Source organism: Amphimedon queenslandica, unplaced genomic scaffold (assembly GCF_000090795.2).
Source record: "Amphimedon queenslandica unplaced genomic scaffold, v1.1 AMPQUscaffold_13519, whole genome shotgun sequence".
In the NCBI taxonomy this organism is placed as follows: Eukaryota; Metazoa; Porifera; class Demospongiae; order Haplosclerida; family Niphatidae; genus Amphimedon; species Amphimedon queenslandica.
Window position 1 is genome coordinate 110,905 of NW_003546245.1, and position 27,357 is coordinate 138,261.

The 27,357-nt window shown below is 37.0% G+C and overlaps 12 protein-coding genes and 1 long non-coding RNA gene across 14 annotated transcripts in view; 6 read left to right on the top strand and 7 right to left on the bottom strand.

Moving 5' to 3' along the window:
- Window positions 1-6: 6 nt before the first annotated feature.
- On the top strand, window positions 7-975 carry LOC100633071 (7,8-dihydro-8-oxoguanine triphosphatase-like). Its single transcript, XM_003382714.2, has 3 exons — window positions 7-325; window positions 496-644; window positions 701-975. The coding sequence occupies exons 1-3, from the start codon at window positions 66-68 to the stop codon at window positions 868-870; spliced, it is 579 nt and encodes a 192-aa protein (XP_003382762.2). The 5' UTR covers window positions 7-65; the 3' UTR covers window positions 871-975.
- On the bottom strand, window positions 860-3,641 carry LOC105312985 (RING finger protein 151-like). The gene is made up of 9 exons (XM_019996728.1): window positions 3,265-3,641; window positions 3,124-3,207; window positions 3,004-3,075; window positions 2,843-2,955; window positions 2,724-2,795; window positions 2,562-2,654; window positions 1,059-2,515; window positions 985-987; window positions 860-928 (listed from the first exon to the last, which is right to left on the bottom strand). Exons 7-9 carry the CDS (start codon window positions 1,875-1,877, stop codon window positions 863-865), a joined length of 888 nt encoding a protein of 295 aa, XP_019852287.1. The 5' UTR covers window positions 1,878-2,515; window positions 2,562-2,654; window positions 2,724-2,795; window positions 2,843-2,955; window positions 3,004-3,075; window positions 3,124-3,207; window positions 3,265-3,641; the 3' UTR covers window positions 860-862.
- LOC109582136 (uncharacterized) lies at window positions 3,642-4,924 on the bottom strand. Its single transcript, XR_002184937.1, has 4 exons — window positions 4,668-4,924; window positions 3,859-3,939; window positions 3,760-3,813; window positions 3,642-3,695 (listed from the first exon to the last, which is right to left on the bottom strand). It is a non-coding gene; the product is annotated as an uncharacterized LOC109582136 (long non-coding RNA).
- A 32-nt stretch (window positions 4,925-4,956) lies between these two features.
- On the bottom strand, window positions 4,957-6,040 carry LOC109582112 (RING finger protein 151-like). Its single transcript, XM_019996735.1, has 3 exons — window positions 5,175-6,040; window positions 5,098-5,100; window positions 4,957-5,043 (listed from the first exon to the last, which is right to left on the bottom strand). The coding sequence occupies exons 1-3, from the start codon at window positions 5,991-5,993 to the stop codon at window positions 4,978-4,980; spliced, it is 888 nt and encodes a 295-aa protein (XP_019852294.1). The 5' UTR covers window positions 5,994-6,040; the 3' UTR covers window positions 4,957-4,977.
- A 17-nt stretch (window positions 6,041-6,057) lies between these two features.
- Window positions 6,058-6,999, top strand: LOC105312989 (uncharacterized). Its single transcript, XM_011406072.2, has 2 exons — window positions 6,058-6,686; window positions 6,733-6,999. Exons 1-2 carry the CDS (start codon window positions 6,095-6,097, stop codon window positions 6,966-6,968), a joined length of 828 nt encoding a protein of 275 aa, XP_011404374.1. The 5' UTR covers window positions 6,058-6,094; the 3' UTR covers window positions 6,969-6,999.
- LOC109582104 (uncharacterized) lies at window positions 6,912-8,236 on the bottom strand. Its single transcript, XM_019996704.1, has 6 exons — window positions 8,025-8,236; window positions 7,744-7,952; window positions 7,576-7,691; window positions 7,389-7,522; window positions 7,233-7,336; window positions 6,912-7,189 (listed from the first exon to the last, which is right to left on the bottom strand). The coding sequence occupies exons 1-6, from the start codon at window positions 8,209-8,211 to the stop codon at window positions 6,965-6,967; spliced, it is 975 nt and encodes a 324-aa protein (XP_019852263.1). The 5' UTR covers window positions 8,212-8,236; the 3' UTR covers window positions 6,912-6,964.
- Window positions 8,226-9,826, top strand: LOC100639680 (myosin light chain kinase A-like). Its single transcript, XM_011406080.2, has 10 exons — window positions 8,226-8,308; window positions 8,359-8,530; window positions 8,575-8,733; window positions 8,788-8,911; window positions 9,045-9,101; window positions 9,146-9,221; window positions 9,274-9,352; window positions 9,401-9,499; window positions 9,544-9,667; window positions 9,717-9,826. Exons 1-10 carry the CDS (start codon window positions 8,265-8,267, stop codon window positions 9,749-9,751), a joined length of 969 nt encoding a protein of 322 aa, XP_011404382.2. The 5' UTR covers window positions 8,226-8,264; the 3' UTR covers window positions 9,752-9,826.
- LOC105312725 (cytochrome b-c1 complex subunit 2, mitochondrial-like) lies at window positions 9,807-13,251 on the top strand. Its single transcript, XM_011405595.2, has 17 exons — window positions 9,807-9,891; window positions 9,936-10,043; window positions 10,109-10,261; window positions 10,334-10,398; window positions 10,444-10,500; window positions 10,557-10,617; window positions 10,658-10,721; window positions 10,791-10,888; window positions 11,015-11,168; window positions 11,221-11,287; window positions 12,258-12,297; window positions 12,344-12,399; window positions 12,480-12,522; window positions 12,570-12,650; window positions 12,693-12,769; window positions 12,821-12,962; window positions 13,021-13,251. The coding sequence occupies exons 1-17, from the start codon at window positions 9,841-9,843 to the stop codon at window positions 13,117-13,119; spliced, it is 1,416 nt and encodes a 471-aa protein (XP_011403897.2). The 5' UTR covers window positions 9,807-9,840; the 3' UTR covers window positions 13,120-13,251.
- Window positions 13,252-14,698: 1,447 nt separating this feature from the next.
- On the bottom strand, window positions 14,699-18,325 carry LOC100639807 (ankyrin-3-like). Its single transcript, XM_003382767.3, has 2 exons — window positions 18,229-18,325; window positions 14,699-18,150 (listed from the first exon to the last, which is right to left on the bottom strand). The coding sequence occupies exon 2, from the start codon at window positions 18,137-18,139 to the stop codon at window positions 14,777-14,779; it is 3,363 nt and encodes a 1,120-aa protein (XP_003382815.3). The 5' UTR covers window positions 18,140-18,150; window positions 18,229-18,325; the 3' UTR covers window positions 14,699-14,776.
- Window positions 18,326-18,361: 36 nt separating this feature from the next.
- LOC100639934 (target of rapamycin complex subunit lst8-like) lies at window positions 18,362-20,451 on the top strand. Of its 2 annotated transcripts, none has more exons than XM_019996721.1 (8): window positions 18,362-18,505; window positions 18,564-18,615; window positions 18,660-18,709; window positions 19,251-19,363; window positions 19,422-19,572; window positions 19,620-19,822; window positions 20,072-20,214; window positions 20,263-20,451. In XM_019996721.1, exons 1-8 carry the CDS (start codon window positions 18,401-18,403, stop codon window positions 20,370-20,372), a joined length of 927 nt encoding a protein of 308 aa, XP_019852280.1. In that variant the 5' UTR covers window positions 18,362-18,400; the 3' UTR covers window positions 20,373-20,451. The 2 variants fall into 2 exon arrangements, with proteins under 2 accessions (XP_019852280.1, XP_003382816.3); XM_003382768.3 differs by having other exon boundaries at window positions 18,363-18,505; window positions 20,260-20,451.
- LOC100640062 (protein tweety homolog 2-like) lies at window positions 20,399-23,082 on the bottom strand. The gene is made up of 14 exons (XM_019996692.1): window positions 22,902-23,082; window positions 22,659-22,834; window positions 22,429-22,540; window positions 22,072-22,295; window positions 21,923-22,018; window positions 21,710-21,855; window positions 21,620-21,666; window positions 21,478-21,570; window positions 21,303-21,404; window positions 21,182-21,222; window positions 21,022-21,126; window positions 20,864-20,974; window positions 20,610-20,694; window positions 20,399-20,555 (listed from the first exon to the last, which is right to left on the bottom strand). The coding sequence occupies exons 1-14, from the start codon at window positions 23,037-23,039 to the stop codon at window positions 20,499-20,501; spliced, it is 1,533 nt and encodes a 510-aa protein (XP_019852251.1). The 5' UTR covers window positions 23,040-23,082; the 3' UTR covers window positions 20,399-20,498.
- Window positions 23,083-23,854: 772 nt separating this feature from the next.
- On the bottom strand, window positions 23,855-24,761 carry LOC109582123 (UPF0193 protein EVG1-like). Its single transcript, XM_019996745.1, has 5 exons — window positions 24,641-24,761; window positions 24,526-24,588; window positions 24,281-24,475; window positions 24,092-24,226; window positions 23,855-24,042 (listed from the first exon to the last, which is right to left on the bottom strand). The coding sequence occupies exons 1-5, from the start codon at window positions 24,753-24,755 to the stop codon at window positions 23,906-23,908; spliced, it is 645 nt and encodes a 214-aa protein (XP_019852304.1). The 5' UTR covers window positions 24,756-24,761; the 3' UTR covers window positions 23,855-23,905.
- Window positions 24,762-24,821: 60 nt separating this feature from the next.
- LOC100640313 (WD repeat-containing protein 90-like) overlaps window positions 24,822-27,357 on the top strand; it is a 7,759-nt gene continuing 5,223 nt past the window's right edge. The window contains exons 1-10 of the mRNA XM_019996781.1: window positions 24,822-24,908; window positions 24,956-25,558; window positions 25,602-25,775; window positions 25,978-26,114; window positions 26,162-26,335; window positions 26,391-26,537; window positions 26,699-26,826; window positions 26,876-26,953; window positions 27,017-27,084; window positions 27,140-27,298. Of these exons, the coding sequence (XP_019852340.1) occupies window positions 24,822-24,908; window positions 24,956-25,558; window positions 25,602-25,775; window positions 25,978-26,114; window positions 26,162-26,335; window positions 26,391-26,537; window positions 26,699-26,826; window positions 26,876-26,953; window positions 27,017-27,084; window positions 27,140-27,298 (1,755 nt within the window). The remainder of the gene's footprint in view (window positions 24,909-24,955; window positions 25,559-25,601; window positions 25,776-25,977; window positions 26,115-26,161; window positions 26,336-26,390; window positions 26,538-26,698; window positions 26,827-26,875; window positions 26,954-27,016; window positions 27,085-27,139; window positions 27,299-27,357) is intronic.

Genomic DNA, 27,357 nt, shown 5'->3' on the forward strand with positions numbered 1-27,357 from the left:
ATAGCAGCTGGCTGGGCTACTACTGGGGCCTGCTCCTCAGCAGCCTTCCCGCTAGTCATAGTTGTATGCCGTCTAGATGGATGGCTCATTCCTCCTTCTCTTCTGATCACTTTATAGGTGTGGATCTACTGGGCGTGGCTAGAGCTATTTTGGGCGGGGCTAAAATCATGAGCACTTGCAAAAATAAAGTCCTCACTTTGGTATTTGTTTTAAGGCCAGGGGAAGTTCTTTTGGGTTATAAAAAGAGAGGGTTTGCTCAAGGATGGTGGAATGGGTTTGGAGGTAAAGTTGAGGCTGGAGAAACCATTGAAGAAGGAGCCAAAAGGTCTTTTAATATTTAATGCTAATTTTCTCAACCTGTTTCCAAATATTTTACAAAGCATAATGGCATTGATGGATATGCAACTTAGACTCTGTGATTGGAAATACTGCAAATGCAGCATATTTGATCTCACTCCTATACTTTAAATTATATATAATCTATTAATCTAATAGAGAGTTACATGAAGAAAGTGGTCTATCTGTCAGCAATGAATTGGATCATGTTGGAGTACTAATGTTTGAATTTGTCAATGATCCTGTGCTACTAGAAGTACACGTGTATCGCACGTACTCTTATACAGGAACTCCCATAGAAACGGAAGGTACTCGTATTATTAATATCAGTATTATTATTATTTATATTTATTAATTTTTTTAGAAATGAAGCCACAATGGTTCAAGCATCAAGATATACCATACAAGGACATGTGGCCAGATGATAAACTATGGTACAGTTTAATGTTAAATGGCAAATACTTTAACGGGAACTTTAAATTTGAGGGACTAACTAATTTGCTAGAGTACGAAATTAACGAAATAACTAAATGATTGTGCTGGGCCATCCCCTTGGTCCACTCCATCTTCTCCAGTGTTGACAATTGTCACACTACATATGAAATGATTATATTTATTATTAATTATTATTATCATTTGATAACTTACTGGCTGTAAGTAAGAGAGAAAGAGAGAAGGAGGAAGGAGATTTTAAAGTCATTTCGTTGTTTATTGTTGCTTACTTTAGCTGTCGAATGTCTTCTGGCACTCGGTCTTCTTCCCGACAAAAAGTGACCCTCGCAAGTTCCACAAGACAAAGATCGTGAGACTTTTCTTCTTGAGTAATTATCGCTAACCACCAATGCACTCCCTATCCTTGCTTGGATTGACCTCCTGCTGGCATTCGGGTCCTCTTTCTGCTGAGTGTAGTGCTCCTTTATTAAATGCCTTTCATTTTGGTCGGTTAAATGCCTTTGCTTCAACATCATGTCACGATGGTATCTTAATTCCTCGCTGAGCTTCCTTGCCGATTGGACTCTCTCTCTTTTAATCGATTTCTCAAAGCATCTCTTCACGGCTTGGTGAGCAGCCATGTCTCTTTTACTAACTATGGCGTTGCAGACTGTACATTGTGTTAGTCCATAGGGACATGCTTGATAATGCTCATTAGTATCTTTAACAGCTACATACTCTTGGCATCCTTTATTGGGACACTGGACTAATCTCCATTGGCATTCACTAGAAATGTGATACTGAAACTGGCGACTTCCATTGAGTACTTTACTGCATCCTAGGCTACACTGGATTGACATGGATTCCAATCCATTCTTCACTTCACCTGCAATCTCGCTAGCAGGCTCACGTTTCAGCTGCTTGTAGCATTTCTGGCACAATCCTTTTTTGCTTTTATCTTTTGATTCTTCAATGCACTTAGTGCAAGCATAGTGGCCACAGACTAGAGGGACTGGGTCTTCTAATAACTGGCAACATTTGGAGCATATGAGTATCTCGTTTACTTTCTCTCCCTCTCTGCATTTTACCAGCTCCAAAGATATGCCCATTTCCTTGCAACTGAGCTGCTGCAAGCGGAAAGAAGGGCGGGGCTCATAGATGCGCGTGGGTGTTGATCACGTGATGTCTTTTACACCACGCCTATTCCATGATGGACGATTTCTCTGGATTAACAGCTCCTAATGATATATGTATACTCAAGTTAGACGAGAGAGACGGAGAAAGAGAGAGTCCTGAAGTAGAAGAAAGAGACAGTCCCAAGAGAGAGGAAGACAATGTAAAGAATGAGGAGCCTCAACGAGAGAGTGTTCCCTTCCACGAACCTTCTTCTCCAGTAAAGGAGAGAACTTCTCCCCAATCTTCAACCAGTAGCTCCAGTAATGGTGTCAGCAGCTTTGGTCGTGCTGGGGTGGTCTCTTTAAAAGATTAGACGATAAAGATTACTAACATATATTAAAACATTATGACAGATATAGGGATACTAGATCTACTAAAAACGTCTACGTAATTTATAATAATAATAATAATATTATTATTATTAATGTTGTTGTTGTTGTTGTACTTATTAAAACAAAGTGTATGGATTGTGGACTGATATTTGAGATAAAATTGATTTCGAATCTCTTGTTGGTGACATTTCTCTGTCTTGATCGCCTGACTCTATTGTCAGCGGAGTCCTTTCCATTAGCTAATATTGAAAAACAATAAAACACTAAAATTTAACGAACAAGTACCTTTTGAACACTCGTCTTGTTCAGGTCTCCTCTCATGGCAAGGACTGCCACCACATGGTGGAACTTCACTTCAGGATAATTAGTGGATAACCCCTTTTAATTAATAATTAATAACAATTATTGAGCAATTCGTTATTATTATTATTACTACCAATCACTTACTCCAATTATGAATGGCACGGTGTCCAAATTTGATGAAATCAGTTCAGCAAATTGCTTCAATATCTTTGTATACTAAATAAATTAATAAAATTTAATAAATAAATGAATAAAATGGTTACTTTTGGTGTTGTTGCATGCGACAGTCTCATAAAGAGTTCCGAGTTTTTCGCTTTCTTCACGAATAAATGAAGCAGCTTTTTCACGATTTTCTTTCTTCTTGAGTACAATCTTCCTATAATTTTAATTAAGTAATTAATAAATAAATTAATTAATGACTTACTTCTTCATCATTGATTCAAAATAAAATCGTAATATTCTCTGCTGAGTTTGCACGATTACGTATGTGCAGCAGCTAAAATTATGGTTCAAAATAATTCCTTTTCATTATTTTTATGATTACTTTTGCTTCAAGCGCTCGAAATCGGAATTGTAATCTAAAATCGTTCCTTCAATTTTATCAACTAAATCCATTGGCTTATTTAACCTATAACAATCAATTAATATTAATTAATTAACTATTAATTAATTAATTATTCATTACCATTGCTCTTTAGTCATTAATCCGTCAAGTACTGGAGACAAATCTTCAAACATTATTGTGATTAATATATCACAACTAATTAATAATAATAATAATAATAATAATAATAATAATAATAATAATAATAATAATAAATGATTTTTCAACTGTAAAAACGAAAGGATATACATGTACTACAGAACATAAACAATTTAGAACAGTTAAAGGCTAACTGCAACTTGTGCAGCAACCACAAAATCTGAAGTAATATTAATAGTTATGAATTAGGTGACAATTACTACAAGGACAAACATAATGGTAATAATAATGAATATAATGTTGATAATTAAGCTGTACCAATGAAATGAAACTGATTTATATTTTTCACAAATGTCTCCAAATAATTTCCCAATATTGCTCGTTAACCGTCCCATGTCAATTTCGCTTGTCCTCTACATGTCAGTTAATTAATATCAGTTAATTAACTAACGAGTGTAATGAATATTAATTGCATACTTTAAGTTGTTCAGTAAACTCGATGCAAGAGTGACAGTTATTGGCTACAGCTATCTATTAATTAATTAATTATTACAGTGAATTAATAATTATGCTTACCATGTATTCAAAATAAAGAGGCGGGTCCCTCCTTCCAGAATCCAGATGATAAATAAGATGAGAATTTGCTATCGACACTTTCTGTAATGTAAAGTAAAGGATTTTGTACATTAATATGTATCAGAAAATGTAATAAAAATTTGGGGTGATTTCGGAGCCAATTTTTGGAAAATACCATGGGCTATAGCCTTAGGTATTTTTCAAAAATTGACTGATTTTAAAAAATGGCCATAACTAAAAAAATATTTGTTGGAGTTAGCTCAAACTTGCTACATAGCATAAGGACATTAATATGTATAAGAAAATGTAATAAAAATTTGGGGTGATTTTGGAGCCATTTTTTGGAAAAAACCATGGGCTATAGCCTTGGGTATTTTTCGGATTTTTGATGTTTTCTTAAAATGGCCGTAACTTGAAAAATTGAAGTCAAAATCAGTTCAAACTTTCTACACAGCATAAGGACATCAATTATGTATCAGAAAATGTAATAAAAATTTGGGGTCATTTCAGAGCCATTTTTTGGAGCCTTGGGTATTTTTCAGATTTTTGACGTTTTCTTAAAATGGCCGTAACTTGAAAAATTGAAGTCGGAATCAGCTCAAACTTTCTACACAGCATAAGGGCATCAATATGTATCAGAAAATGTAATAAAAATTGGGGGTGATTTCGGAGCCATTTTTAAAAAACCATGGGCTACATGACATACAGCCATGTCTCTTTTACTAACTATGGCATTGCAGACTGTACATTGTGTTAGTCCACAGGGACATGCTTGATAATGCTCATTAGTATCTTTGACAGCTACATACTCTTGGCATCCTTTATTGGGACACTGGACTAATCTCCATTGGCATTCACTAGAAATGTGATACTGAAACTGGCGACTTCCATTGAGTACTTTACCGCATCCTAGGCTACACTGGATTGACATGGATTCCAATCCATTCTTCACTTCACCTGCAATCTCGCTAGCAGGCTCACGTTTCAGCTGCTTGTAGCATTTCTGGCACAATCCTTTTTTGCTTTTATCTTTTGATTCTTTAATTTTGATTCTTTAGTTTTGGAACTTTAAATTTGAGGGACTAACTAATTTGCTAGAGTACGAAATTAACGAAATAACTAAATGATTGTACTGGGCCATCCCCTTGGTCCACTCCATCTTCTCCAGTGTTGACAATTGTCACACTACATGTGAAATGATTATTTATTAATTATTATTATTATTATCTGATAACTTACTGGCTGCAAGAAAAAGGCAGGAGAGGGAGAGGGAGGGAGGAGATTTTAAAGTCATTTCATTCTTTATTGTTGCTTACTTTAGCTGTCGAATGTCTTCTGGCACTCGGTCTTCTTCCCGACAAAAAGTGACCCTCGCAATTTCCGCAAGACAAAGATTGTGAAACTTTTCTTCTTGAGTAATTATCGCTAACCACCAATGCGCTCCCTATCCTTGCTTGGATCGACCTCCTGCTTGCATTCGGGTCCTCCTTCTGCTGAGTGTAATGCTCCTTTATTAAATGCCTTTCATTTTGATCAGTTAAATGCCTTTGCTTCAACATCATGTCACGATGACATCTTAATTCCTCGCTGAGCTTCCTTGCCGATTGAACTCTCTCTCTTTTAATTGACTTCTCAAAGCATCTCTTCACAGCTTGGTGACCGGCCATATCTCTTTTACTAACTATGGCGTTGCAGACTGTGCACTGAGTGAGTCCATAGGGACATACTTGATAATGCTCATTAGTATCTTTGACAGCTACATACTCTTGGCATCCTTTATTGGGACACTGGACTAATCTCCATTGACACTCACTTGAAATATGATACTGAAACTGGCAACTTCCATTGAGTACTTTACTGCATCCTAGGCTACACTGGATTGACACGGATTCCAATCCATTCTTTACTTCAGCTGCAATCTCGCTAGCAGGCTCACGTTTCAGCTGCTTGTAGCATTTCTGGCACAATCCTTTTTTGCTTTTGTCCTTTGATTCTTCAATACACTTAGTGCAGGCATAGTGGCCACAGACTAGAGGGACTGGGTCTTCTAATAACTGGCAACATTTGGAGCATATGAGTATCTCGTTTACTTTCTCTCCCTCTCTGCATTTTACCAGCTCCAAAGATATACCCATTTCCTTGTAGCTGAGCTGCTGCAAGAAGAAAGAAGGGTGGGGCTCACAGGTGCGCGTGGGTGTTGATCACGTGATCTGATTTAGACCACGCCCATTTTAAGATGGACGATTTCTCTGGACTAACTGCCAATGATATACTCAAGTTAGACGAGCGAGATGGAGAAAGAGAGAGTCCTGAAGTAGAAGAAAGAGACAGTCCCGAGAGAGAGGAAGACAATATAAAGAATGAGGAGCCTCAACGAGAGAGTGTTCCCTTCCACGAGCCTTCTCCTTCAGTAAACGAGAGAACTTCTCCCCAATCTTCAACCAGTAGCTCCAGTAATGGTGTCAGCAGCTTTGGTCGTGCTGGGGTGGTCTCTTTGAAAGATTACACATTTCCACAGTCCAATTACGAGCGGGACACTCCTGATCAGTTCCTCCTTGCTTTCATTGGGCGGGAGTTTGACAGTCCACAGATTATTACAACCAAACTTGAGTTACTAGTACCTTTAGCAGAAAATAATCGTCCATTGATGAAACTGGTACCGTTTACTGTTAAACGGAGCGTTCTGGTTAAGGGAAACTTTGACATATCAGAAATAAGAGAGTTTGATGGTGTTGTGCTTTGCTACAATGCTTCTGAAGCAAGGATATTACTTACTGGAACTGATGGATATTACACTCAATTAATAAAGAGACTAGAATCAGTCCTAGGTACATATTATTATTATTAGCGTACGTTAATTATTTCTTTTTACAGGACCTAATAAAGTCGCTTTCTTAATTACTAATTATGTTTCTGATTCTGGCTCCACCCACTCATTAATTAATCCTGATCTCAAAGAAAGACTAACACATCAGTCTGATCTCAATAAATATTTAGAATCGGATCAAGTCTTGTCGTGGCATCAGGACCCGAGAGAGTGTCATGTGACTAAATTAATAGAAATAGCAAAGTCTGAACCTAATCCTCATAATAATTGCACAATAATTTAAATTAAACAACATCTCTTGTGTCCATAGTGTCTATCTATAAAACGGTTCGCTATACTTAAAAGGTCCCTAGACAAGTCGATCATGGTTTTGTTCACTTTGTCAAACCCGCGATCACTCGACTGCCATAGCGGTATGCTCCCTCTGTCCCCGCCTCTGTTGAAATTCGTCACAAAATAAATACTTTTTCTCGTCAAGTGAAGGTCTTCAAAGGCTTGTAGGACCTATGATATATTATTTTAAAATAAATTATTACACAAAGCTGACCTTGTCTTTCTTATGGTGGACTTCAATCTCCCAGTTCTTGCCTTCTCTCTGAGCAGTCCTGCATATCAGATCCAAATGCGTTATTACTATTATTGGCTCATAACCTATTAATAATAATAACTAGTAATAATGTTAAACATTATAATAGTTCTTTACCATATTTCGTACAGTCTTCAAATATCGTTTTGAAAAACGAGAGGCTCTCCTGGTCCAGAAAGGGCTCGCTAGATCCATCGAAAACAAAGACGACAGTATGTGGGACATCGCTCAAACTCCTCTCCCAGAAAAACCTTTTTATAGAACCAGAGAATGGAAAAAACATATTATAATTAATATACAGTACCTTTGAGAAGTCCACCAATGTTTACTATAAAAAGGAACGTCTCCCATAGGCGCTTCATCTTTATAAATACCACGCAGCGAAAAATCATGTTTCATTCTTTCTTGATTGCTCATATCCTATAAGAAATATGTACATGCATATAACATTAATAGTGTAATAGCTGCTAACTGTATCTCCACGAGTGTCTTGATATATGATAGTTTTCGATGGGTTGCCAGGTGTCTCCAACCAGTTCTGAGTCCCGTGAGAGTCAGGATGGTTCACTCTTAGAGTCTGGAGTACCCTCTCGGGGAAGGAACTCAACTGATTCACAGCTCTACACAAACTACCGATAAGAGAAGACTTCCCTGAACCAATCGGACCGAAAAACACAATATCTGGTTATTATAATAGTCAAGAAAAAGTAAAACATAATAAGAAATAATTATGATGATTAGTGGATCGGATACTCGCATGAAGGACCTTTGGTATTGTCGTAGGAATTCCACTGACTGGATCAGGGGATGGTGAAGTCCAGACTGGAGGCTTGTAGTGTAATATGTAGTCCCTTCTCTTCTTCATTATCTCCCTCTCCTGATCCGTTATACTGTAGTAATCGCTCTCTTCGTCCACCTCCTCCTTGGGTTTTGCAGCCATTGCTATTTGGGCGTGGTTATGAAATTAGGCGTGCACAATACGTGGGTGTAACAATGGGAGGGGCTCAATCTCTATCAACAGACTCAAGCAATGAAGAGTGAGAAAACTTTAAAGATTTTATTGATGTTTATTGTTCTTGTCTAATAGAGCAACTGTTCCCTCAATTGATGACCTGCCTCCTCAATTCAACGAGAAATATGAACTGGAGTCTAAAATTGGGCATGGTGGGTTTGGATCAGTTTATAAAGTGAAGGAGAAGAAAACCAAGTTGATATTTGCTGCAAAGATATTTGAAAATAATGAAAACAACAGTCAAGAGGTGAGTAGTAATATTACATGTATTATTATTATTAGTGTTATCAGATTATGCTGCAAGCTGGTATTAATGACAAGAACGTTGTTAAAATTCACGATGTAATGTCTAATGAAGAAAGTTTGATAATGATTATGGAATACTGTGAGGGAGGGAATCTCTTCGATTGGATTAAAAGGAACAGAAGACATGATAGCCTTAACGAAAAGGTACAAATCATATATGAATGAATGAGATTAATTTTAATGATTAATTCATTGTAGGTTATATTAAGTATGCTGTATCAGATCTGCATAGCCGTTCACACTTGTCATTGTAACAAAGTTATACACCGTGACCTGAAACCAGAGAATATATTACTAGACTCCAACAGACAAGTTAAGATAGGTATATAACTACAAGGCACTTCTATTCTCATTTTTATTTTTAGCAATTTTGTTCTATTTATAGCATAGTATACATTAGAGTATATCTATTTTTAGCACAGTACTTTTACCATATTTGTGTGTGCTATTTTTAGGTGATTTTGGAGTTGCTAGGAAACTAAATCGTTCATCGATTGCAAAAACTTTCTGTGGTAAGTTATAATTAATTAATAATAAAAATAATACCTTTTCATAGGCACGCCTCCTTATATGGCACCGGAATTATTTCTCAGTTACCTTGGAAACACTGGTGGCAGCCATAATGCATTAGGGTTAGCACCTTAATAATTTTAATTAATTAATTGATTGTTGGTTAATTTCTAGATATGATAGTAAGTGTGATGTATGGTCCATTGGCTGTGTGTTGTATGACATGTCAAATGATCAATCAAGATTTGTATATGTAAGAAGTTATTATTATTTTGTTTATTATTATTATTGTTATTTTCAGCAATTGCAGTTTGCTTTGGGTCTAGATGCTGCAAGGAGTCCTTCAAACAGCATCAATGAGAAAGATATCACGCAATTAATTGACACTGATATACCTAAAGTACTTATTTATCTTATTATTATCATTTATTGCTGCTACAATAGGACTATACTGTTGTTAAGAAGCTACTGCATAAGATGTTGGTGAGAACTCCTCAAGAAAGAGCAACTTTATCTGATGTACTTCATGATACTGATCTTAAGAAATGTCTTGAAAACCCAACTGATGGTTAGTTACAGTTGGTTAATTTTAAATTGATTTTTAATTGATTTTATAGGACACTGGAGTGACTTATTAGTCAGTGATCATTAATTATTCATTACTATTCTAATTAATTTTTATTAATAACAATTTACCATAGTGCACGGAAGTATGCGAGTTTAATAGTTATTGATAACAAAATGGCGGCTCGTTTGCTTCAAAGAAGTGTCGGTTTTTCAAGATACTTAAAGGTACTTTATAAAGTCCTATACGTTTTGACAGCAGCTTCTTGTAGAGAGGCTTTGCTAATGTGAACGTTGCGGCTGTACCACTCACAGAATCCTTACCAGGCTACGATGAACTTGAGCAAACTCAAACTGAAGTGAAACAAGAGCCAGTCATGGTAACTGAATACACACAGACCCTCTACCTTAACCCTCCCTCAACCCTCCTCTCTTTATAATACAGGTCAGTTCATTGTCTAACGGAGTTAAAATAGCATCGAAAGAAGTCCCTAACTCTCCTTATGTCAGCCTGGGAGTCTACGTCAAGTGTGGGAGTAGAGTGGAGCCGTATCATAAATTAGGAATATCACATTTACTGAGACACTGTGCCTTCCTTGTTAGTACAATCACTGTATTGATGCTGGCTGTTTATTTATTTATTTGTTTGTTTATTTTTATTTTTACTTAGAGCACAGCGGAAAAGACGTCATATCTGTTAATGAGAGAAATTGAACATCTCGGTGGATCATTGAGGTACTGAATAAATAAATAAATAAATAAATAAATTCTCATTACCAGCTGCAACACGACAAGAGAGCACATGGTGTACAATGCTACTTTTCTAAAAGGAGACCAGTCAGTCATAAATAATTTTCATAATTATATTCATTATTATTGTTTATTCTAATTAGAGAGCACATTATAGCATCGTTGTGCAGTCGTATAACTGATCCTTCTTTCCGTCATTATGAGGTAATTGTTATCATTTGTTGCCTTGGTAATGCTTTATTAGGTTGATGAACAAAAACAATATTTAAAGTTGAATATTGATGAGTCTAGTGAGAATCCAAACATAGGTATGTAGGAGGAACAATCACTCCATCTTTATGCTACACTCCCTCCCCCCTCTCACTCTCTCTTTCTAGTTGTTAATGAAGGATTGCATAGGATTTCTTTTAGGAATGGATTATGTAATTCTCTCTATTCACCTTCTTATAATGTTGACAAGTTCACATCTGAAGATGTATGTACATGTACACGTAATAAATAATAAACTGTACATGAATAATAAAATAAAATAATAATAAACTGTACATGTATTATTTAATTTTATTTATTTTTTCCTCTTTTTTCTTTATTTTGTTATTAGTTGGAAGGGTTTGTCCGTGATTGGTTCATTAGTCCTAATGTTAGTGTGGTTGGTGTTGGAATAGATCACAATTCTTTATTGAAATGTGCCAAACCATTGACCAACTTATCAGAATCAAGCGGTTCCGCCATCGCTAAATCAGCATATGTGGGAGGTAATAATTAATTAGTTAATTGATGAATAATTAATTATTTATTAATTAATAGGAGGTGAACTGCGTGTTGATTCTGGATCCCCTCTGGCACATGTTGGGATTGTTTGTAAAGGAACAAGGTACACACTCAGATCAACGTCCAATAAAAATTGGGAATAATTTTGAAGACAGTTTTTATAAACAAGCATGGGATATAATAGGGCATTCAAAAATGGCCTATTTTTAAAATGGCCATAACTCGAAAAATTGAAATCGGAATCAACTCAAACTTGCTACATAGCATAAGGACATCAATGTCTATCAGAAAATGTAATAAAAATTTGATGTGATTTCGGAGCCATTTTTTGGAAAAAACCATGGGCTATAGCCTTGGGTACTTTTCAAAAATTGGCCAATTTTTAAAAATGGCCATAACTCGAAAAATATTTGTCAGAATCAGTTCAAACTTTCTACATAGCACAAGTACATCAATGTCTATCAGAAAATGTAATAAAAATTTGATGTGATTTCGGAGCCATTTTTTGGAAAACACCATGGGCTATAATAGCCTTGGGTACTTTTCAAAAATTGGCTGATTTTTAAAAATGGCCATAACTTGAAAAATATTTGTCAGAATCAGCTCAAACTTTCTACATAGCACAAGTACATCAATGTCTATCAGAAAATGTAATAAAAATTTGGGGTGATTTCGGAGCCATTTTTTGGAAAAAACCATAGGCTATAGCCTTGGGTATTTTTCAAAAATTGGCTGATTTTTAAAAATGGCCATAACTCGAAAAGTATTTGTCGGAATCAGCTCAAACTTTCTACATAGCATAAGTACATCAATGTCTATCAGAAAATGTAATAAAAATTTGATGTGATTTTGGAGCCATTTTTTAGAAAAAACCATGGGCTATAGCCTTGGGTATTTTTCAAAAATTGGCCAATTTTTAAAAATGGCGATAACTCAAAAAGTATTTGTTGGAATCAACTCAAACTTGCTACATAGCCTAAGGACATTAATGTGTATCAGAAAATGTAATAAAAATTTGGGATGTTTACAATGTGACAGGACAGTAATAGTTATGATGTTAATTTCTCTTTTAGTCTTTATGGACCTAGTGAATCTATTGCTGGTGTTGTTCAAGTATGTTGTTGTTGTTTCTGTTGTTGTTATTATTGTTGTTGTTTAGTGTTTATTAGGGTGTGGTCAACGTCTTAAGTGGGGCAGTGGGTCTGCCAGTGCAAGGTTAGCATTTGGATATGAATTTATTATTTTATTTATTTATTCATTCATATTTAATTTTTTATTTTACAATGTTTCTATAGGCTGAGAAAAGCTGTTGCACGTAAAATTGATGATAAATTTGACGTAAATTATTATTAATTATTTTTTATAAATTAACTATTTATCTACAGATCAATGCCATCAACATTCGTTACAGTGACAATGGAATCTTTGGATTTTACGCTAAAGCCGATGGTTCTATAATGGGACAGGTATGTTTTTGTTGCCTTGACAACTAACCACACCCCCAACAGGTATTGCAACTAGCTATGGCGGAATTTAGTGAAATCAGCAAAGGAAATGTTGACGAGGCTGATCTTACACGAGCAAAGTAATACTGATATTGATAGACTGATACTGATATTGATCTTAACGCTGATAGGAATCAGTATAAAGCTGATCTCTTGATGGGCTGTGATTTGTTGAATGACATTGGCCAGCAGGTGTCATTTACTAACAAGTATACTGAGATTAGTGAAAAGATAAAAGAAATTGACAATGTCACCAGTCAAGATGTAGTAGGAGTGAGTATCTTCTATAATAATGAATCAATCAATGATTAATATTAATTCTCTCTTATAGTTTGTCAAATCTGTCTTTGCTACACGTCCCAATGTTGTCTCTTGTGGTAATCTCTCCACAGTTCCTAGGCTAGATGAATTACTTACTAACCTCTCATGAATGACAATAGCAAACTCTATCATGTGACATTAGTATAAAGACATACACACACAGAGAGAGACAAACACACCTGCTGTGCTGTTATTATATTTGTTCATTATTTAAGTAGTAGACCTTTCTTTTATAAAAAAATAATATAAAAGCAACACTAGCTAGTTTTCAGGAAAAATGAAACAGGAAGTGAGCTACTAATTATGTGGCGTCATACTGGCAAAAAAATATAACCGGAAGTGATTAACGTCATTATAAATTACATCCGGTAGTTATTAAAAAGTTAATACAATAAAAAACACTGACAAAATTAATCATGACTATAAAAACAGCACAGCTATTATAAAAAGTGACTAGCTAATAGTTAGGATTATAAGGAGGAGGTTGGTCAGTATGCAGTGGAGTCTTTTCGGTTTCATCACTGGCTCCCTGTACCCCAACTGGTTTTGATGAACTCTTCTTTGCACGATAGACACAAAAGATTATTATAACAAAGAGAACAATAAATACAAAAGCGAGTGGTACCAGTGTTATGATGACATAGCCAAAAGCCTGTGGGCTACATTTGAACATTACTTTGTACAGTGTGCTATCCCAGTCAATGTTAGAAGGTATGGGTAGTATTACTAAACCTTTGTTCTTTTTAGCTGAGAAACCAACTGATAAAGTGCAAGTATTGTCATTGCTTAATTCACAGCTGGAGAGTGAGGTATTTGGAGCCGAATATTCAAACCTCTCGATAATTATATTCTGCATTCCTCGCAGGTTATAAGATGCAGTATGAGAATAAGCAAGATAATAATGGTCTTCATCTTTGATAGAATAAGTCAAATAGTTAAAGCCTTGGTCACAACTAGTTGCTACATAGACACTACTGACTGCTTTAGACTTTGTCGGTTCATCCTTCCAGCTGCTAAACTTTGACGTTCCTTTGACTATATAAAAAGAAAAAGATGTGGCATGAGAATCTTCGGAGACGCAAGCACTGTAGGATATATTGGAGCCTTTGTAGAGATAGTAATGCCAGTACTCGAATTCGCCAGAATTAAGACCAAAATATTTAGTGAAATTGACCATATTCTTCTCGCTGAGTGGAGGGACGGTATCAATGAGGTAGGCATGGCCAGTAGAACCAGAGGGAAGCCCAGGGACCCCTACCTGGAGACCACTGCAGAAGAATGAAGAGAAAGAGTGAATCCTTGTATCACCAGGTGTAAAGTACTTCTCGTCTTCTCCTCCTGTGGAGAATCTAACAGAGAGAGTAACAGCTATTATAATTATGCACGTTACGACTAGTGAGCTGCCCCAGAATATAATGCGACCTCTCCTGTAGCCGTAGTACCCACCACCGCCGTACCACCATACACCGGTTGGCCGGTAGCCGTAGTGTCGATGATGATGATGGTGACGATGGCCACCCCAATGACCAAATCCTCCTCCACCGTGATGATGAAACCCTCCTCCGCCATGGTGTCCCCCTCCGTGAGGCATTGTTTGCTGTATTAAAAAGATAAAGTTGGTGAAGAACAAAAGATGACCTTGCAGGTACCACGCCCTTTTTGGAAATATTCTAGCCACGCCCAATTAATTGATTTAACCATTAAAATTATTTTTTCCACACGCATTAATAATAATAATAAATTAAAATAATAATAATAATAAGTTATTATCCTACATACCACCCATCTCCATCTAATATCCCACTGTCAATAATAAGACACACAATATCGTTGTATCCATTACTTCTAGCAGCCTCCAGCGCCTCCTTAGCATCTTCAATCATGTTATTAAGGACAGCTCCTTTGTGAATTAGAAGTGCTACCACTTCAAGATGGCCGCCAGAGCAAGCCAGTTTGAGTGGACTGATACCGGAGTCTGTTTTGTCATGGAGTACCAACTCATTTCTTCTGATCATTTCTTCAACGACTGACAAGAGTCCCTTCTGGACTGCTAAATGAAAACTGGTTTTACCGGTTATGTCATTTATTCTAAAATTAGCTCCACGTTGGACTAGGTACAGAGCTACCTCAGGGTGATTGTTAATGACGCACAAATGAAGAGCTGTCTCCTGTCTCCCCGAAGTCTGGACATCAAGTGGGACCTGATGATTAGTGAGAATTTTAACTAGTTCCAGGAACCCTCCGCTAGCAGCATCAATCAGTGGCGTCCAGTTTGAACTGTCCACCACGTCGCAGCGAGCCTTGCTGGATATAAGAGCTTGTACTACTTCAGTGCGTCCCTTGAGACAGGCAAGATGGAGCGGTGTCCTCCCATCATTGGAAAGTGTCTCAACGTTAGAGTCATGATCCAGGAACAGCTGTACTGTATCTGTGTGACCTTCTTGAGATGCCAAGTGTAGCGGAGACCAGCCATCTTGATCTTGAGCTAATAAGTCACAGCCATGCTCAAGGAGCAGCTCACACACTTTCTTTCCTCCGTTGAAAGCTGCTAAATGGAGACAGTTACGTCTCGTATCGATGACCTTATGAACATCTGATCCTTCGTCTATCAATACGCGAACAGTCTCAAACTGACACTTATTACAGGCAGAATGCAACGGAGTCCAATTCTTACAGTCGGTTGCATCAGCTTGAGGTGAATGCTTTAGTAATAATTTAACTATTTCGGAGTGACCGTGCATTGCTGCTAAGTGTAATGGTATTCTTAAGTTGTTAGCCTGCATTGTTGCATCGGCTCCATTGGAAAGGAGCAACTTCACTATATTGATGTGACCCTCTTGAGCAGCAAGATGTAGTGAAGTCCATCCGTCTTTATCTTTGTCATGTATCGGTATGTTGTGCTTGAGGAGAAACATGGCTACATCAATGTGCCCGTTAAACGCACAGAGATGAAGTGAGTTCCTTCCCATATGAATCTTGGCATCAATCTCAGCTCCGGCTTCGTAAAGAACCATCGCTGCTTTGAGGTGTCCTTTATTACAGGCGGAGTGAATCGGGGTCCAGAGCTTAGCGTCAGTAGCATTCACTAGCGCTCCACAGGATAAAAGAAAATTAATGATTTCAACGTAGCCAGAGGATGAACACATGTGTAGTGGCCGCCTCCCACTAACTGAAGATGAGTGGATATCAGAGCCAGACTCAACGAGGAGTTTCACAACTTCAATGGCGCCTTCTTGAGCTGCTAAATGAAGTGGAGTCCAGCCCTCATTGTCTTTGCCGTCAAGCTCTACCCCTCTTTCAATCAGTAACTCGCAGATTCTTATAAACCCGTTAAAAGCTGCTAAATGAAGTGGGTTCCTTCCTCCTCCTATCTGTACGTTGACAGTAGCTCCTTCGTCTATGAGCCTTGAAACGACATCAAAATGATTGTGATGACAGGCGATGCATAATGGAGTCCACTTCCGTGAGTCCCTCAGCTCAATGTCAGCGTTACAACTGAGCAGGTACTCAACTACAGATACCTTGCCCTTCATACAGGCAAGGTGAAGGGGAGCCCTCATGTTATCCGATTGGATGCTCACTGACGCTCCGTTGCTAATCAGTGTTTTAACTATCTCCAAGTGACCCTCTTGAGCACAGAGATGCAGCGGAGTCCATCCCTTCTCGTCCTTAATGTTCCAATCCGCTCCTCTCCCAAGCAATAACTTGGCAATCTCCACGTGGCCATGGTAACAGGCTGAGTGTAGAGGAACGCGGCGATTCTTTGCTTGAACGTTAATGACTATTTTTGACTGGTTAAGGAGGAGAGAAACGATATTACAATGACCCTCTTGGACTGCTAAATGTAGAGGGCTCCATTGGTCTTTGTCCTGTAATGTATAATTGATTCCTTTCGCTAACAAATATTGAGCTACTTTTTCGTGACCTTCGAAAGCAGCCAAATGAAGTGAGTTTCGTCCACTGTCGATAATATCGTTAATATCACTGCCGTGAGAGACAAGTCTGTCAACTATGTCATAGAAGCCATGCTGGGCGGCGACATGAAGCGGGCTCCACCCCTTGGTGTCCTTCACTCTGATGTTAGCACCAAACTTTAGTAACTCGTCGATGACTGATAGCTTCCCCTTAAGGACAGCGTTATGCAATGGAGTCCGACCGTTCTTCGCTTGACAGTCGACTTTAACTGATCGAGTTATATTAGACGATAAAAATAATCTCACGATATTTAGGTGGCCTTCTTGAGCAGCCAAATGCAATGGAGTCCATCCATCTTTATCGCAAGCGTGGATCAGCTCAGAACATTTGCCACTCTCTAATAGATGCGATATACATTGGAGGTGACCGTGGAAACTGGCGGCATGAATAGCGTTACGTCCTGTGAGGTTACTCACCAAACTAAGGTCAGGAGAATGAGAGCAGATCATTTTAACAATCTCTGGGTGTCCTTCCTGACACGCTAGTATAACTGGAGTCCAGCCTTCTTCGTCTTGTACGTCAATCTGGCATCCGTTGTTTAGTAGCAAACGGACGCACTCTGTGTGGCCTTCAAACGCCGCCAAATGTAACGCCGTCCTTCCAATGAGGACTTTAATGTCGATGGTAGAGGGAGAGAATGAGAGGAGAGCAGAAGCAATGTTTAAGTGGCCATATTGGCAAGCATAGTGAAGCGGTGACCAGCCCTTTGAGTCTTGATGGTGCAATAACTTTTCAATATTATTAACTTTATTTAAAATACACTCGACGACTTCGATGGATCCACCACAGACAGCCTCGTGTAGCGTAGTAGATCCGATTCTTTCGACCAGGGCCTCCGGATCTGCCCCACTGTCCAGTAATAGTTTAACAATCTGAACATTCCCAACATTACAAGCAATGTGCAACGGAGCGTAACCCTCAGAGTCAGAGATGCTCGTATCCGCCCCGTTCTTCAAAAGACACTCACATATGTCTTTATGCATGCCCTCCACGGCAAGGTGGATGGCGGCCAGAGTACCACCAAACATGTTATTATAAATACATTTGTTTATTGATTGTTTGATAGACTCGTTCTCCTCGAGGATGTTCTGGACTAAGAGTGTGTCTCCTTCAGCACAAGCCTGATGGAACTTGACAAACAAGTCCTCAGACATAGTCTTGTGGTCTATTCAAAGGGAGAGGGGGGAGGGAGGGAGGGAGAGAGAGGTAAGGTGTGATCTATAAGCCATTCCATTGATCTTACCTAATAATGGCGACCCTGGCTGGTCTGTGTACAGTGGTGTGGTGAATTATGGTGGCTGAAGTGGGTGGATTTGGTGATTCGCTTGACAATGTTGGACGTGGCTAGCTGCTAAATTGAAAAGACCACACCTTGTGGGCATGGCTGTACATGGGCGTGGTCAATTGAGAAAACTATGGATCAAGGTATAGTTCTTGTAACTGGTGGTTATGATCACAGTTTGAAGTTCTGGTACCCTCACGACGGGGTATGTTATAGGACCATACCTCACCCAGACTCTGTGAGATGGACAATGCTTGAATTGATAGCCTGTGACATTGTTATTTATTTATTTTTAGCAAGTTAACCAATTAGCTATTACACCTGATAAAAGATGTCTGGTTTCTGCTGGTTTGTCACCATTTTGTTTGTTTGTTTATTTTATTATTATTTAGCCTATCAACAGATTCGTATGTATGATATAAAGTCGTCAGATCAAACACCAGTGAGTCATAACTAGGGTTCTTCGTATAGTATTCAAGTTACTCCAAAAATTGCCAAAGTCCTTGTACTATAGTACAGGGACTTTGGTCAAATTTCATCAAAAATGAAAAGTAGAGAATTCTGCATTTTTATATTTTTTCCTGATGCATATACATGTACTTATGTTGCATAGAAAGTTTAAGCTGATTCTGATCAAAATTAGATTTTTTACGAATTTTTAAAGTTGCTCCAAAATCGGGTTGAAGTCCCTGTACTATAGTACAGGGACTCTGGCCAAATTCTGCCAAAAATGCAAAGTGGAGAATTCTCAATTTTCATAATATTTTCTGATGCATATACATGTACTTATGTTGCATAGAAAGTTTAAGCTGATTTCGATCAAAATTAGATTTTTTATGAATTTTTAAAGTTGCCCCAAAAGCTGTGATAAGGCTGTCAGCTTTTAGCTCTGTAGGAAACCTGATCATTCATAACTATTGTCCCCTCCCCTTTCTCTTCTTTTACCTGATCATTCATAACTATTGCCCCCTCTCCCTATACAGGTGTACGTTTTTGAAGGAATGACAAAGAATGTAACAAGCGTTGGTTTCTACGACAATGGTCAGTTTATGTACAGTGGAGGTGAGGACTGTATGGCCAGGATATGGGACTTGAGGTATGAGGGACAGAAGAAGAAATTAAGACATCTTTAATAATGGTGTATATTTCTCCAGGGGTAGCAATCAGCAGTGTCAAAGGTTGTTTCAAGTCTCTTCTCCGGTCAATTGTATGTGCCTTCATCCAAACCAGGCAACTCTAATAGTCGGGGATCAAAGTGGGACGGTCCATGTTTGGGACCTTACTACTGATTATAATGAGCAGCTGGTATACTAATAATTATTTATTATATGCCTAATTATGTTTATGAATAGATACCGGAGCCAGAGGTGTCTATCCACAGTGTTCATATAGATCCAGATGGTGCTTATTTAGCAGCTGTCAATAGTAAAGGAATATGTTATGTATGGAGTCTGACCAGCAGTGGCTCAACGCAACCGATCACGCTCACTCCAAGAACAAAGACAGCCTCTCATAAGAAATATGCACTCAAGTGTGTATTTAGTCCTGATTCAAGGTATTGCTGCAAAACAAGCAAGAAATAAGAATAATAATAATTATTATTATATACATGTAACTGTACATCAGCAAGATATTAATATTGACAGTTATGGTGATTGGCAATTTGGCAGTTCTCTGAACAAGCTGTCCTGCCATTTTGTTTCATTTTGCACACTAGTGGCAATAAAACTCACCTATATATATCCACTAATTATTATTAATATTCGTTTCAATATAGTATCATTATTTATTAATCGATATTTAGTTTATTAGCCACTACCTCTGCTGATGGTACCTGCAAAGTTTGGTCAACGGCCGATTTCAGTTTACGGAACACTTTAAAAAGAGAAGCTGACAAGTGGGTGTGGGACTGTGCCTTTTCTTGTGATTCCCAATACATATTCACCGGTAAGACACTTAATAACTATTAATAACCAGCAACCACACCCACAGCAGCCAGCGACCATGTTGCCAGATTGTGGCACGTTGAGCAGTCGTCTCCGATAAGAGAATATCAAGGACACTCCAAAGCAATAACCTCAATAGCTTACAGCGACAGACAGTGACAATTAAACATAATTATTAAGAGTAATTATTAACTAATATTAATTTTCGTTTAAAATTTATATACTTGTGTGTTTTTTATTGTCATTAATATTATTATTTTCACTCGAAAAAAGAATGAAACACTCTTAAACGTCGAAATGATCATACTCGCCTGATACAGGTCTCCCGCCAATATCAGAGTACTATAAATATCAAGAAAATGGGTGTGGCTAGGGGTGGTGGGTGTGGTCACTTACACCAGGTAGAGAATTGGTAGCTTCGTTCATTTGAATCATCTCACGCCTTTCGTTACTATTATTAGAATCAGACCTATTCCTTCCACTGAAGATATAATAATAATAATAATAATAATAATATTAATAATAATAATAATAGTGAATAACAGAAACAGCAGCATTATAATAATTATATTTATTATTATTGTATCAATGATTATTATAATATAGCAATGAGTGTTTTATGATGTAATGAAGTTGTCCCTTTAGCTCACTTGGAGGAGTAAGGTTCATTGTAACTGTATCTTCGTGGAGATGCCGCCCACGAATTAGCTCTTTCACTATCATAAGCAACAATGTCATCTTGATCAAAGTCCTCCACGGAACTAATAATAACTATTAATAACCGTTAATAACTATTGATAACTGCTACCTTGTGTTGATTATTAGTCCGTCAAAAGCTGTCAGACAGCATATCAGAATAAACAAAGACAAAGCTAATCCGCTTAACACGGAGAAAGTTATGACAATAAAGAGTCTATTAATGAGATTAATCCAGCGCATAATTAAAAATAACAATTTTGATAACTTACTGTCCTTGATCACACATACTGTCAAGAATGCTATTGTAATACTGGGGGAGTGGGAAAGAAGTGATAAGAGGGTATTTTAGCGATCAAATAAGATAATTTATATATATAGTGCATCACATACTTCTTTGATTCCTTGCGAAGGATTACAGTTCAATATGGTTGAGACATTATTGTAAATCTGGTCAGCAACAGTGATCTGATTCTTAACAGCATCGAATGGAACCTGTTTAAAGAGAAGGAGAGGGAGAAAGGAGAGGGCATGAGATCATGAAGTAGTGGTTACTGTGTCAACATACCATAGCACCAGGGACATTAGCACTGATATAATCTGTCACATTGTTAACAACCATCTGATATCTCTGCAATGCAGCATCAGTCTCATTTATATCCTGTACATATTTTTTTTAAATAAAATAAAAAGCAAAAACAAAAACGTACACTAGGGCGACAGCTTGGCTCACAAGATATAAAATAGTTCACGATTTCTAAAAAAAAACAGTGTAACCAGTTATTTAATAATATGTATACCTCTGGCAATTGGCTCGTTGTTAGTTTGATTTCTTATGAGTCCATCTGGATCGATGCAGACGTCAGATAGCACAATAGTTGAAGCAAGAGCCCCTCCAGCAGCAATCCATATCAGTATTGTGAATATACTGATTATAACCAAAATGCTACAAAATGAAAATAAAATAGTAAATATAGTATATGGTTTATGGTTAGGTAAAGTAATAAACTTACATTGTAATGCAAACAGATTTCATGCAAATGGTTAAAAGACAAGAGAGAATCAATAAGAGTCCAACGGCAATCAAGAAACCAATAGTCGACCAATTCCTGTTAACGAATGACATTACTGATAGCAATCACAGCAATAGTTAATAAGTGACCTTATGTTTTCAAAATTATTGACGCTATTAATGATACTGTCATACTGAACAGAATCCAATCCATTGCTGATGCTAGCTAACGCAGCATCAATATCAGTGTTAACTTCTAATATGAGATTAGCCGATGCCAAGACAGCATCTTTGCCATCTCCATTGGAATTACTGATCTCAGCAATAACAATACTCATTGAGTCGCTGACTAACGTGCCATTATAATTATCAACCTATGAAATAAAAGACTTAAATGGACAATAAAGATACCTCAAATACACATACATAGATCATAAATTGAATGCATGTTCATGTATATAATATATGTACATGTACGTGTACATACATGTAATTCCATGAACTTACTGATGCAGAAACTCTTGTCAACTCGTTAACAACATTCTGCCCGTTAGTGGTAAACGACTCAACGTTTTTATTCAATGAAACTTCTGCATAAATCAATACTCCAACCAGCCCACTATAAATGTAATAAAAATATATAAAAATACAAGATACCATATATGGCATGGAGCATGACATAAGGTGACTGATATAAGTAGAGGAGAGAGAGAGAAGGGAGAGTGAGAGGAGCTTACAGGCAGAATATAAACAGAATTGACAGCACAAAAGCACATGACAGTTTGCAAGTGCGGGGGCGGTTAGTTTTCTCTCTGCAGCAACAGCAACAGCATATAAATATGAAATAGACCAAGAGAAGTATGAAAATACAAAGACAGATCAGGATGGGAACACAAGCCCATATTATAACAGGCTAAAGAAGAAAGGAGAGAGGATATGGCGTAATAACGTGAACAATAGCCCAAGGTCTTTGTACCTACCTCGAAGTAAGAGAGAGAGACGGCAAAGTCTGAGGAGACCTCGCGCAGATCAATATTGACATGAGGTATGCTGTGAAATGCTGTCACAAAGCTGCTGGGTTCATAGCTGCTGCTGATGTTAGAGCAATCCAAGGACATCTCTGGCTCGCTACACCGTCCTTCCCTTTTCTAAAAATTTTATGAATCAACTCAATCAAGTCGGAACAACCAGTTATACGGGAAATTGGTTTAGTATACGGAAGTTTTTGGTCCCGCCCTTTTGCTTTCGCAGAATGTCATAATGCGCATGCTCAGTAACAAAAGTAGTTAAGTTACTATTAATTATAAAAATTATGTGGTTAATAATATTCATTTGGTTTGAATAGTACAGTGAGTATGAGAGCTATTGTTAGTAAGAACGCCATTATGCATGATATTATAATACAACCAATTGATATTCCTTTCTTTGCAAGTCTTAAAGTATTTTGTGAAGTCTCTCTGGATTTATCAAGAAGGCCCATTTCAAAATATTCTTGAACCTTAAACATTAAAAGGATCAGTAATAATTAATAATAGGACACTGTGGCTACCTGATATGACTGCATTACAGCACACACTCCAATGGGACAGAACATGCAGCAGGCACACATTGATAAACTCAAGTGATCATCAGGCATTGAGTATCTGTTCATTGCTCTTGACTTCTTCTATGCAAAGAGGAGTCCAATCATGTCATTCAGTATCTACACAATGTCCTTACATCTTTGATCACAATTACTCTGACATCATTTGGAGATGGAAGGTCACTTTTTGAATTGGTTAAGCTTGTAGCATTACATTCTTCTTCTTCTTCTTCTGTATCATTATCTGATGATGATAAGAGAATCTTTCTCTCTTCTTGGGTGGTCATCTCTCTCACTCTCTCTCAAAAACACTTCCTACTCTTGCTATTACTAATGCCTACTTCCTGCATACTTTGTTATTGAATTGTCATAACTAAGTAATACTCTTGTTACTATGAATTACTAAGTCTTCTTTAATAATTCTAATTCTCTTAATTTTTGAGATATTTCAGTTATAATTTTGTTTTTGAACTCTTTTCCTCGTCCAAGTCTCTCCATTTCTTCTAGAAATACTTGCCTTTCTTCAATTTCTTGCAATACTACATAATGATTGCTAAAATATGGATCATAAATCATTATGTCTATTACTTTCATCACTAGTTCTCTCCATTTCTTCATCATCTCTTCTCACTCGAATTGGCGAAGATGGATTTGCTACTGTTAATTCTTCATTTGCCATCACTGTCTGCAGTTTTTCCTTCTCTATGCTGGAATTGTAACCTCCTATGAATTAAATTTTAATTACAATTCTTGTAATTGCGGCAACACAAAACTTACTATGCTGATGGCACTGAGGTGGTAAATAATTTTTATCTACAATTTTTTGCATCTTTTCGATAGTTTCCATTGATCTAAGGCCTCTACCATTAACGTCAGTAGACTTTGATTTCTTTTTAGTAGAGCGAGCAGTTTTGCTGTCTGCCAATGGTTTTGAAGTAGTAGGAGAACAGTGTAATGGCAGTGGCTCTCCTCCTATGCAGAAGCTAATTTATTAACGTACTATTGATTATTACTATTATTACTTTTTATTTTTGTGTTTAGTGTTCTTTGTTGAAAGTTTGTCAACCGTGCCTCATTCATCATAACTGAGCCAATAATGAATACTGAAACAATAACACATTATCATTAGTAGTTTACCTTTCAGTAGGTCTTGTGTCTCTTTACTAACTGTCACTTTGTGGCTAGTGAACAACCCACCAGCTTGAACAGGTTGATGTCTTTTGGCAGCCATGTTTAGTATTGTGGTTGCCATGGCAATTTCATGCTCCACCCATGTACAAAATGGCGGGTGTTTCTATGGCAACAATACTGAAATAAAATGGCGGATATTATCATCAGCAAAGATGTTGATATAATTGAAGAGAAAGGGATTAAAGAAAAGAAAGGAGACGTGATTATTGAAAAGGTAGAGATGAATTAACTTTAATGTTTATATTTAATGCAATCTATTAGGATTTGAAGATAAAATGTGATGTTTACAGGATCAGAGGAGAAGAGCCTTCGCTTCATTACATCACTCTCTCTGGCCTCTTCCTACCTCAGCGCTACCTGTACATCACCTTTCGTCCTTTATCAAGAAAATATTTTATAATTAAAATGGAGTCGGTTCTAAAAGGAAAGAAGGAGCCAGTGATTGTATCGATATCAAACATTATCAATAAACTTAAAATATCAAACGCCACTTTAGACGTCCCGTATTACTTCACTGAAACCACACCCACCAATCAGGCCACGCCTACACCCGATCATTCATCATGTTGGACGTGTTTAGCTATTGATCTTCACTCATTAGCGTCAGATTATTGGGGGTGTGGTCACGAATATATCACTTCGATTACGATACATGCTAATTTATATCTCAAGAGTTTATTAGCTAGTGATGTGCTCTACCGCCCACACACTAACGAGCTCCCACCAATACTGAGACTGCCTGTTACTAAAGGGTTAAAATATGAAGACACGTATCACTTTAGGATCATACCACAGCAGATGTTCGGTGATAATAATAATAATAACAGAATAATTAAACTACGCTTTAATGAAAATCACAAGGAGGTATGTGTATTAATAGTTATTATTATTTATTATTATTAATTAGGTGTCGTCAAGCCTTTTATCACTTAATAAATTGATTGGAAGCTCTGCTACTAACATCAATCAGTTGATATTATCTAAGCAAGGAAATAAAGTCTATTACACCTGTCAAAATGTCATCATTGCTTTAGAAACTAAGACTTTAAATCAAGAGTTCTTCATTGGCCATACTGAAAAGGTAAGGTGCTGTATAACTGGTAATTTTAAAGGGAGAAGTTTGGCATTTTTATAGACATTCAGCATTTGAATAAAATTACACAATTTTGAGGCATTTTTAATGTGTAAATCTTATTAGAACGTGGCCAAACCAATAACCAAAATTTTGGCAATGGATTCACCTTTCAAAATTTACTAGCTACGTTTTGTTACTTCCTAATAAGGTTATGAGTATTGCTTTGAGCTGTGATGGGTGGAGACTAGCCAGCGCTCAGTTTGGGGGTGTGGTCAGACTATGGGATACGCCTACAGTGTGTTGCTTATCAGTCATAAAATCCAATCAATTAATATCCGGATTAAGGTAATTAATAATCATTAATTAATATTTTAATTATTATTATATTGTAGTCTTTCTTATACAGGTGCCGTATTGGCTTGTATAGGAAGGGCAGGAGGCGGGGCAGGGGGTGGGGCTGGAGGGAAGAAAGTGCTCTCTATTTGGAATGATAATGATTTAAATATTAAGTCTATCACTGATGTAGATATTAATGTATTGAGAATATCACCTTTTGACAGTACAAGGTAAAGCAACGAAGAATAAACGAAATAAAATAATGTCTTAATAATGATTTCTCAGACTCATTTCCTGTGGTTGGAATAATGTGAGGTTTTGGCGTGTCAAAGAGAACGTGTTGAGATCCTCTCCTGTTAATCTGTTGGACTATCATGATGATTACTATACTGATATACAGTATCACCCGAATATAAAGAATAATGGAAACATGTAATAATAATAATAATAATAATAATAATAATAATAATAATAATAATAATAATAATAATAATAATAATAATAATAGTTAGTGTAGCCTCTATATAATGGACACTTTGTTGCTTTGTTGCATGCAGTGTATGTATTTTGACTATTTTCTTATTTTTTTCTAGCTATTCTTCGTCCAGTTCTGGTAATGTTATTGAGGTTGACTATCAGTCCTTCTCAGTTAAGAGGGTGTGGCAGTTATTCCCTGACGTCCCAGGAGGCGTGGCTATCACCTCATTATATATTCATGAAGGTATATTAGTGGGTGTGGCTTTGACCTTGTTAAATAATGTTTATTAAAGGGTTTTTCATCACCGGAACTTATGATGGATACGTTAGACTGTGGCCTGCTGATTTTAAACACGTCACAATGGAAACTAGTCAGACCTTATATTAAATATTAATTATTAGTTAATTAATCATTAATAATTGGTTTATTGTAGGACATGAGAAACCAATTATAGCAGTAGGCGGAGCTAAGGATGGGCTTACTGTAATGGGAGCCAGTGAAGTAATTATATAATTAATTATACATTTAATAATAATAATAATAATAATAATAATAGGGTCAATTAGGAATGATTGATGCTCTTAGTAAAAGCTATACTACACTACTAAGGTCCCATACTGACAATATAATGGAAGTAAAAGGAAATGATGAATACTTACTAACAATATCTGAAGATAACAGTGTTAGAATATGGGCCAAGCAATCACTGGAACAGGTATTGAATCTTGCATACCACAATTTATTCTGTTTTATTCCGTTTTATTCCGTTTTTTT

What these genes read in the sequence shown, in the direction of transcription:
- LOC100633071 (XM_003382714.2), top strand. Translation starts at nt 66, where the DNA reads ATGCCGTCTAGATGGATGGCTCATTCCTCCTTCTCTTCTGATCACTTT. An exon ending in ATTGAAGAAGGAGCCAAAAG is followed by an intron (nt 326 to 495) that starts GTCTTTTAATAT and finishes TTAATCTAATAG; the next exon opens with AGAGTTACATGAAGAAAGTG. An exon ending in AACTCCCATAGAAACGGAAG is followed by an intron (nt 645 to 700) that starts GTACTCGTATTA and finishes TAATTTTTTTAG; the next exon opens with AAATGAAGCCACAATGGTTC.
- LOC105312985 (XM_019996728.1), bottom strand. Translation starts at nt 1,877, where the DNA reads ATGGGCATATCTTTGGAGCTGGTAAAATGCAGAGAGGGAGAGAAAGTA.
- LOC109582112 (XM_019996735.1), bottom strand. Translation starts at nt 5,993, where the DNA reads ATGGGTATATCTTTGGAGCTGGTAAAATGCAGAGAGGGAGAGAAAGTA.
- LOC105312989 (XM_011406072.2), top strand. Translation starts at nt 6,095, where the DNA reads ATGGACGATTTCTCTGGACTAACTGCCAATGATATACTCAAGTTAGAC. An exon ending in GAGACTAGAATCAGTCCTAG is followed by an intron (nt 6,687 to 6,732) that starts GTACATATTATT and finishes TTCTTTTTACAG; the next exon opens with GACCTAATAAAGTCGCTTTC.
- LOC109582104 (XM_019996704.1), bottom strand. Translation starts at nt 8,211, where the DNA reads ATGGCTGCAAAACCCAAGGAGGAGGTGGACGAAGAGAGCGATTACTAC. An exon ending in AAGACACTCGTGGAGATACA is followed by an intron (nt 7,692 to 7,743) that starts GTTAGCAGCTAT and finishes TATTTCTTATAG; the next exon opens with GATATGAGCAATCAAGAAAG. An exon ending in CATTGGTGGACTTCTCAAAG is followed by an intron (nt 7,523 to 7,575) that starts GTACTGTATATT and finishes TTCTATAAAAAG; the next exon opens with GTTTTTCTGGGAGAGGAGTT.
- LOC100639680 (XM_011406080.2), top strand. Translation starts at nt 8,265, where the DNA reads ATGGGAGGGGCTCAATCTCTATCAACAGACTCAAGCAATGAAGA. An exon ending in ATGATAGCCTTAACGAAAAG is followed by an intron (nt 8,734 to 8,787) that starts GTACAAATCATA and finishes AATTCATTGTAG; the next exon opens with GTTATATTAAGTATGCTGTA. An exon ending in GGCAGCCATAATGCATTAGG is followed by an intron (nt 9,222 to 9,273) that starts GTTAGCACCTTA and finishes GTTAATTTCTAG; the next exon opens with ATATGATAGTAAGTGTGATG.
- LOC105312725 (XM_011405595.2), top strand. Translation starts at nt 9,841, where the DNA reads ATGGCGGCTCGTTTGCTTCAAAGAAGTGTCGGTTTTTCAAGATACTTA. An exon ending in ACTTTTCTAAAAGGAGACCA is followed by an intron (nt 10,501 to 10,556) that starts GTCAGTCATAAA and finishes TATTCTAATTAG; the next exon opens with AGAGCACATTATAGCATCGT. An exon ending in AAATTGATGATAAATTTGAC is followed by an intron (nt 12,523 to 12,569) that starts GTAAATTATTAT and finishes ATTTATCTACAG; the next exon opens with ATCAATGCCATCAACATTCG.
- LOC100639807 (XM_003382767.3), bottom strand. Translation starts at nt 18,139, where the DNA reads ATGTCTGAGGACTTGTTTGTCAAGTTCCATCAGGCTTGTGCTGAAGGA.
- LOC100639934 (XM_003382768.3), top strand. Translation starts at nt 18,401, where the DNA reads ATGGATCAAGGTATAGTTCTTGTAACTGGTGGTTATGATCACAGTTTG. An exon ending in CCATACCTCACCCAGACTCT is followed by an intron (nt 18,506 to 18,563) that starts GTGAGATGGACA and finishes ATTTATTTTTAG; the next exon opens with CAAGTTAACCAATTAGCTAT. An exon ending in GCCAGGATATGGGACTTGAG is followed by an intron (nt 19,364 to 19,421) that starts GTATGAGGGACA and finishes ATATTTCTCCAG; the next exon opens with GGGTAGCAATCAGCAGTGTC.
- LOC100640062 (XM_019996692.1), bottom strand. Translation starts at nt 23,039, where the DNA reads ATGTCCTTGGATTGCTCTAACATCAGCAGCAGCTATGAACCCAGCAGC. An exon ending in AGCCAAGCTGTCGCCCTAGT is followed by an intron (nt 21,571 to 21,619) that starts GTACGTTTTTGT and finishes AAATATGTACAG; the next exon opens with GATATAAATGAGACTGATGC. An exon ending in AATGAACCTTACTCCTCCAA is followed by an intron (nt 20,695 to 20,863) that starts GTGAGCTAAAGG and finishes TTATATCTTCAG; the next exon opens with TGGAAGGAATAGGTCTGATT.
- LOC109582123 (XM_019996745.1), bottom strand. Translation starts at nt 24,755, where the DNA reads ATGGCAACCACAATACTAAACATGGCTGCCAAAAGACATCAACCTGTT. An exon ending in GACACAAGACCTACTGAAAG is followed by an intron (nt 24,589 to 24,640) that starts GTAAACTACTAA and finishes TTATTGGCTCAG; the next exon opens with TTATGATGAATGAGGCACGG. An exon ending in ACTAAACACAAAAATAAAAA is followed by an intron (nt 24,476 to 24,525) that starts GTAATAATAGTA and finishes GCTTCTGCATAG; the next exon opens with GAGGAGAGCCACTGCCATTA.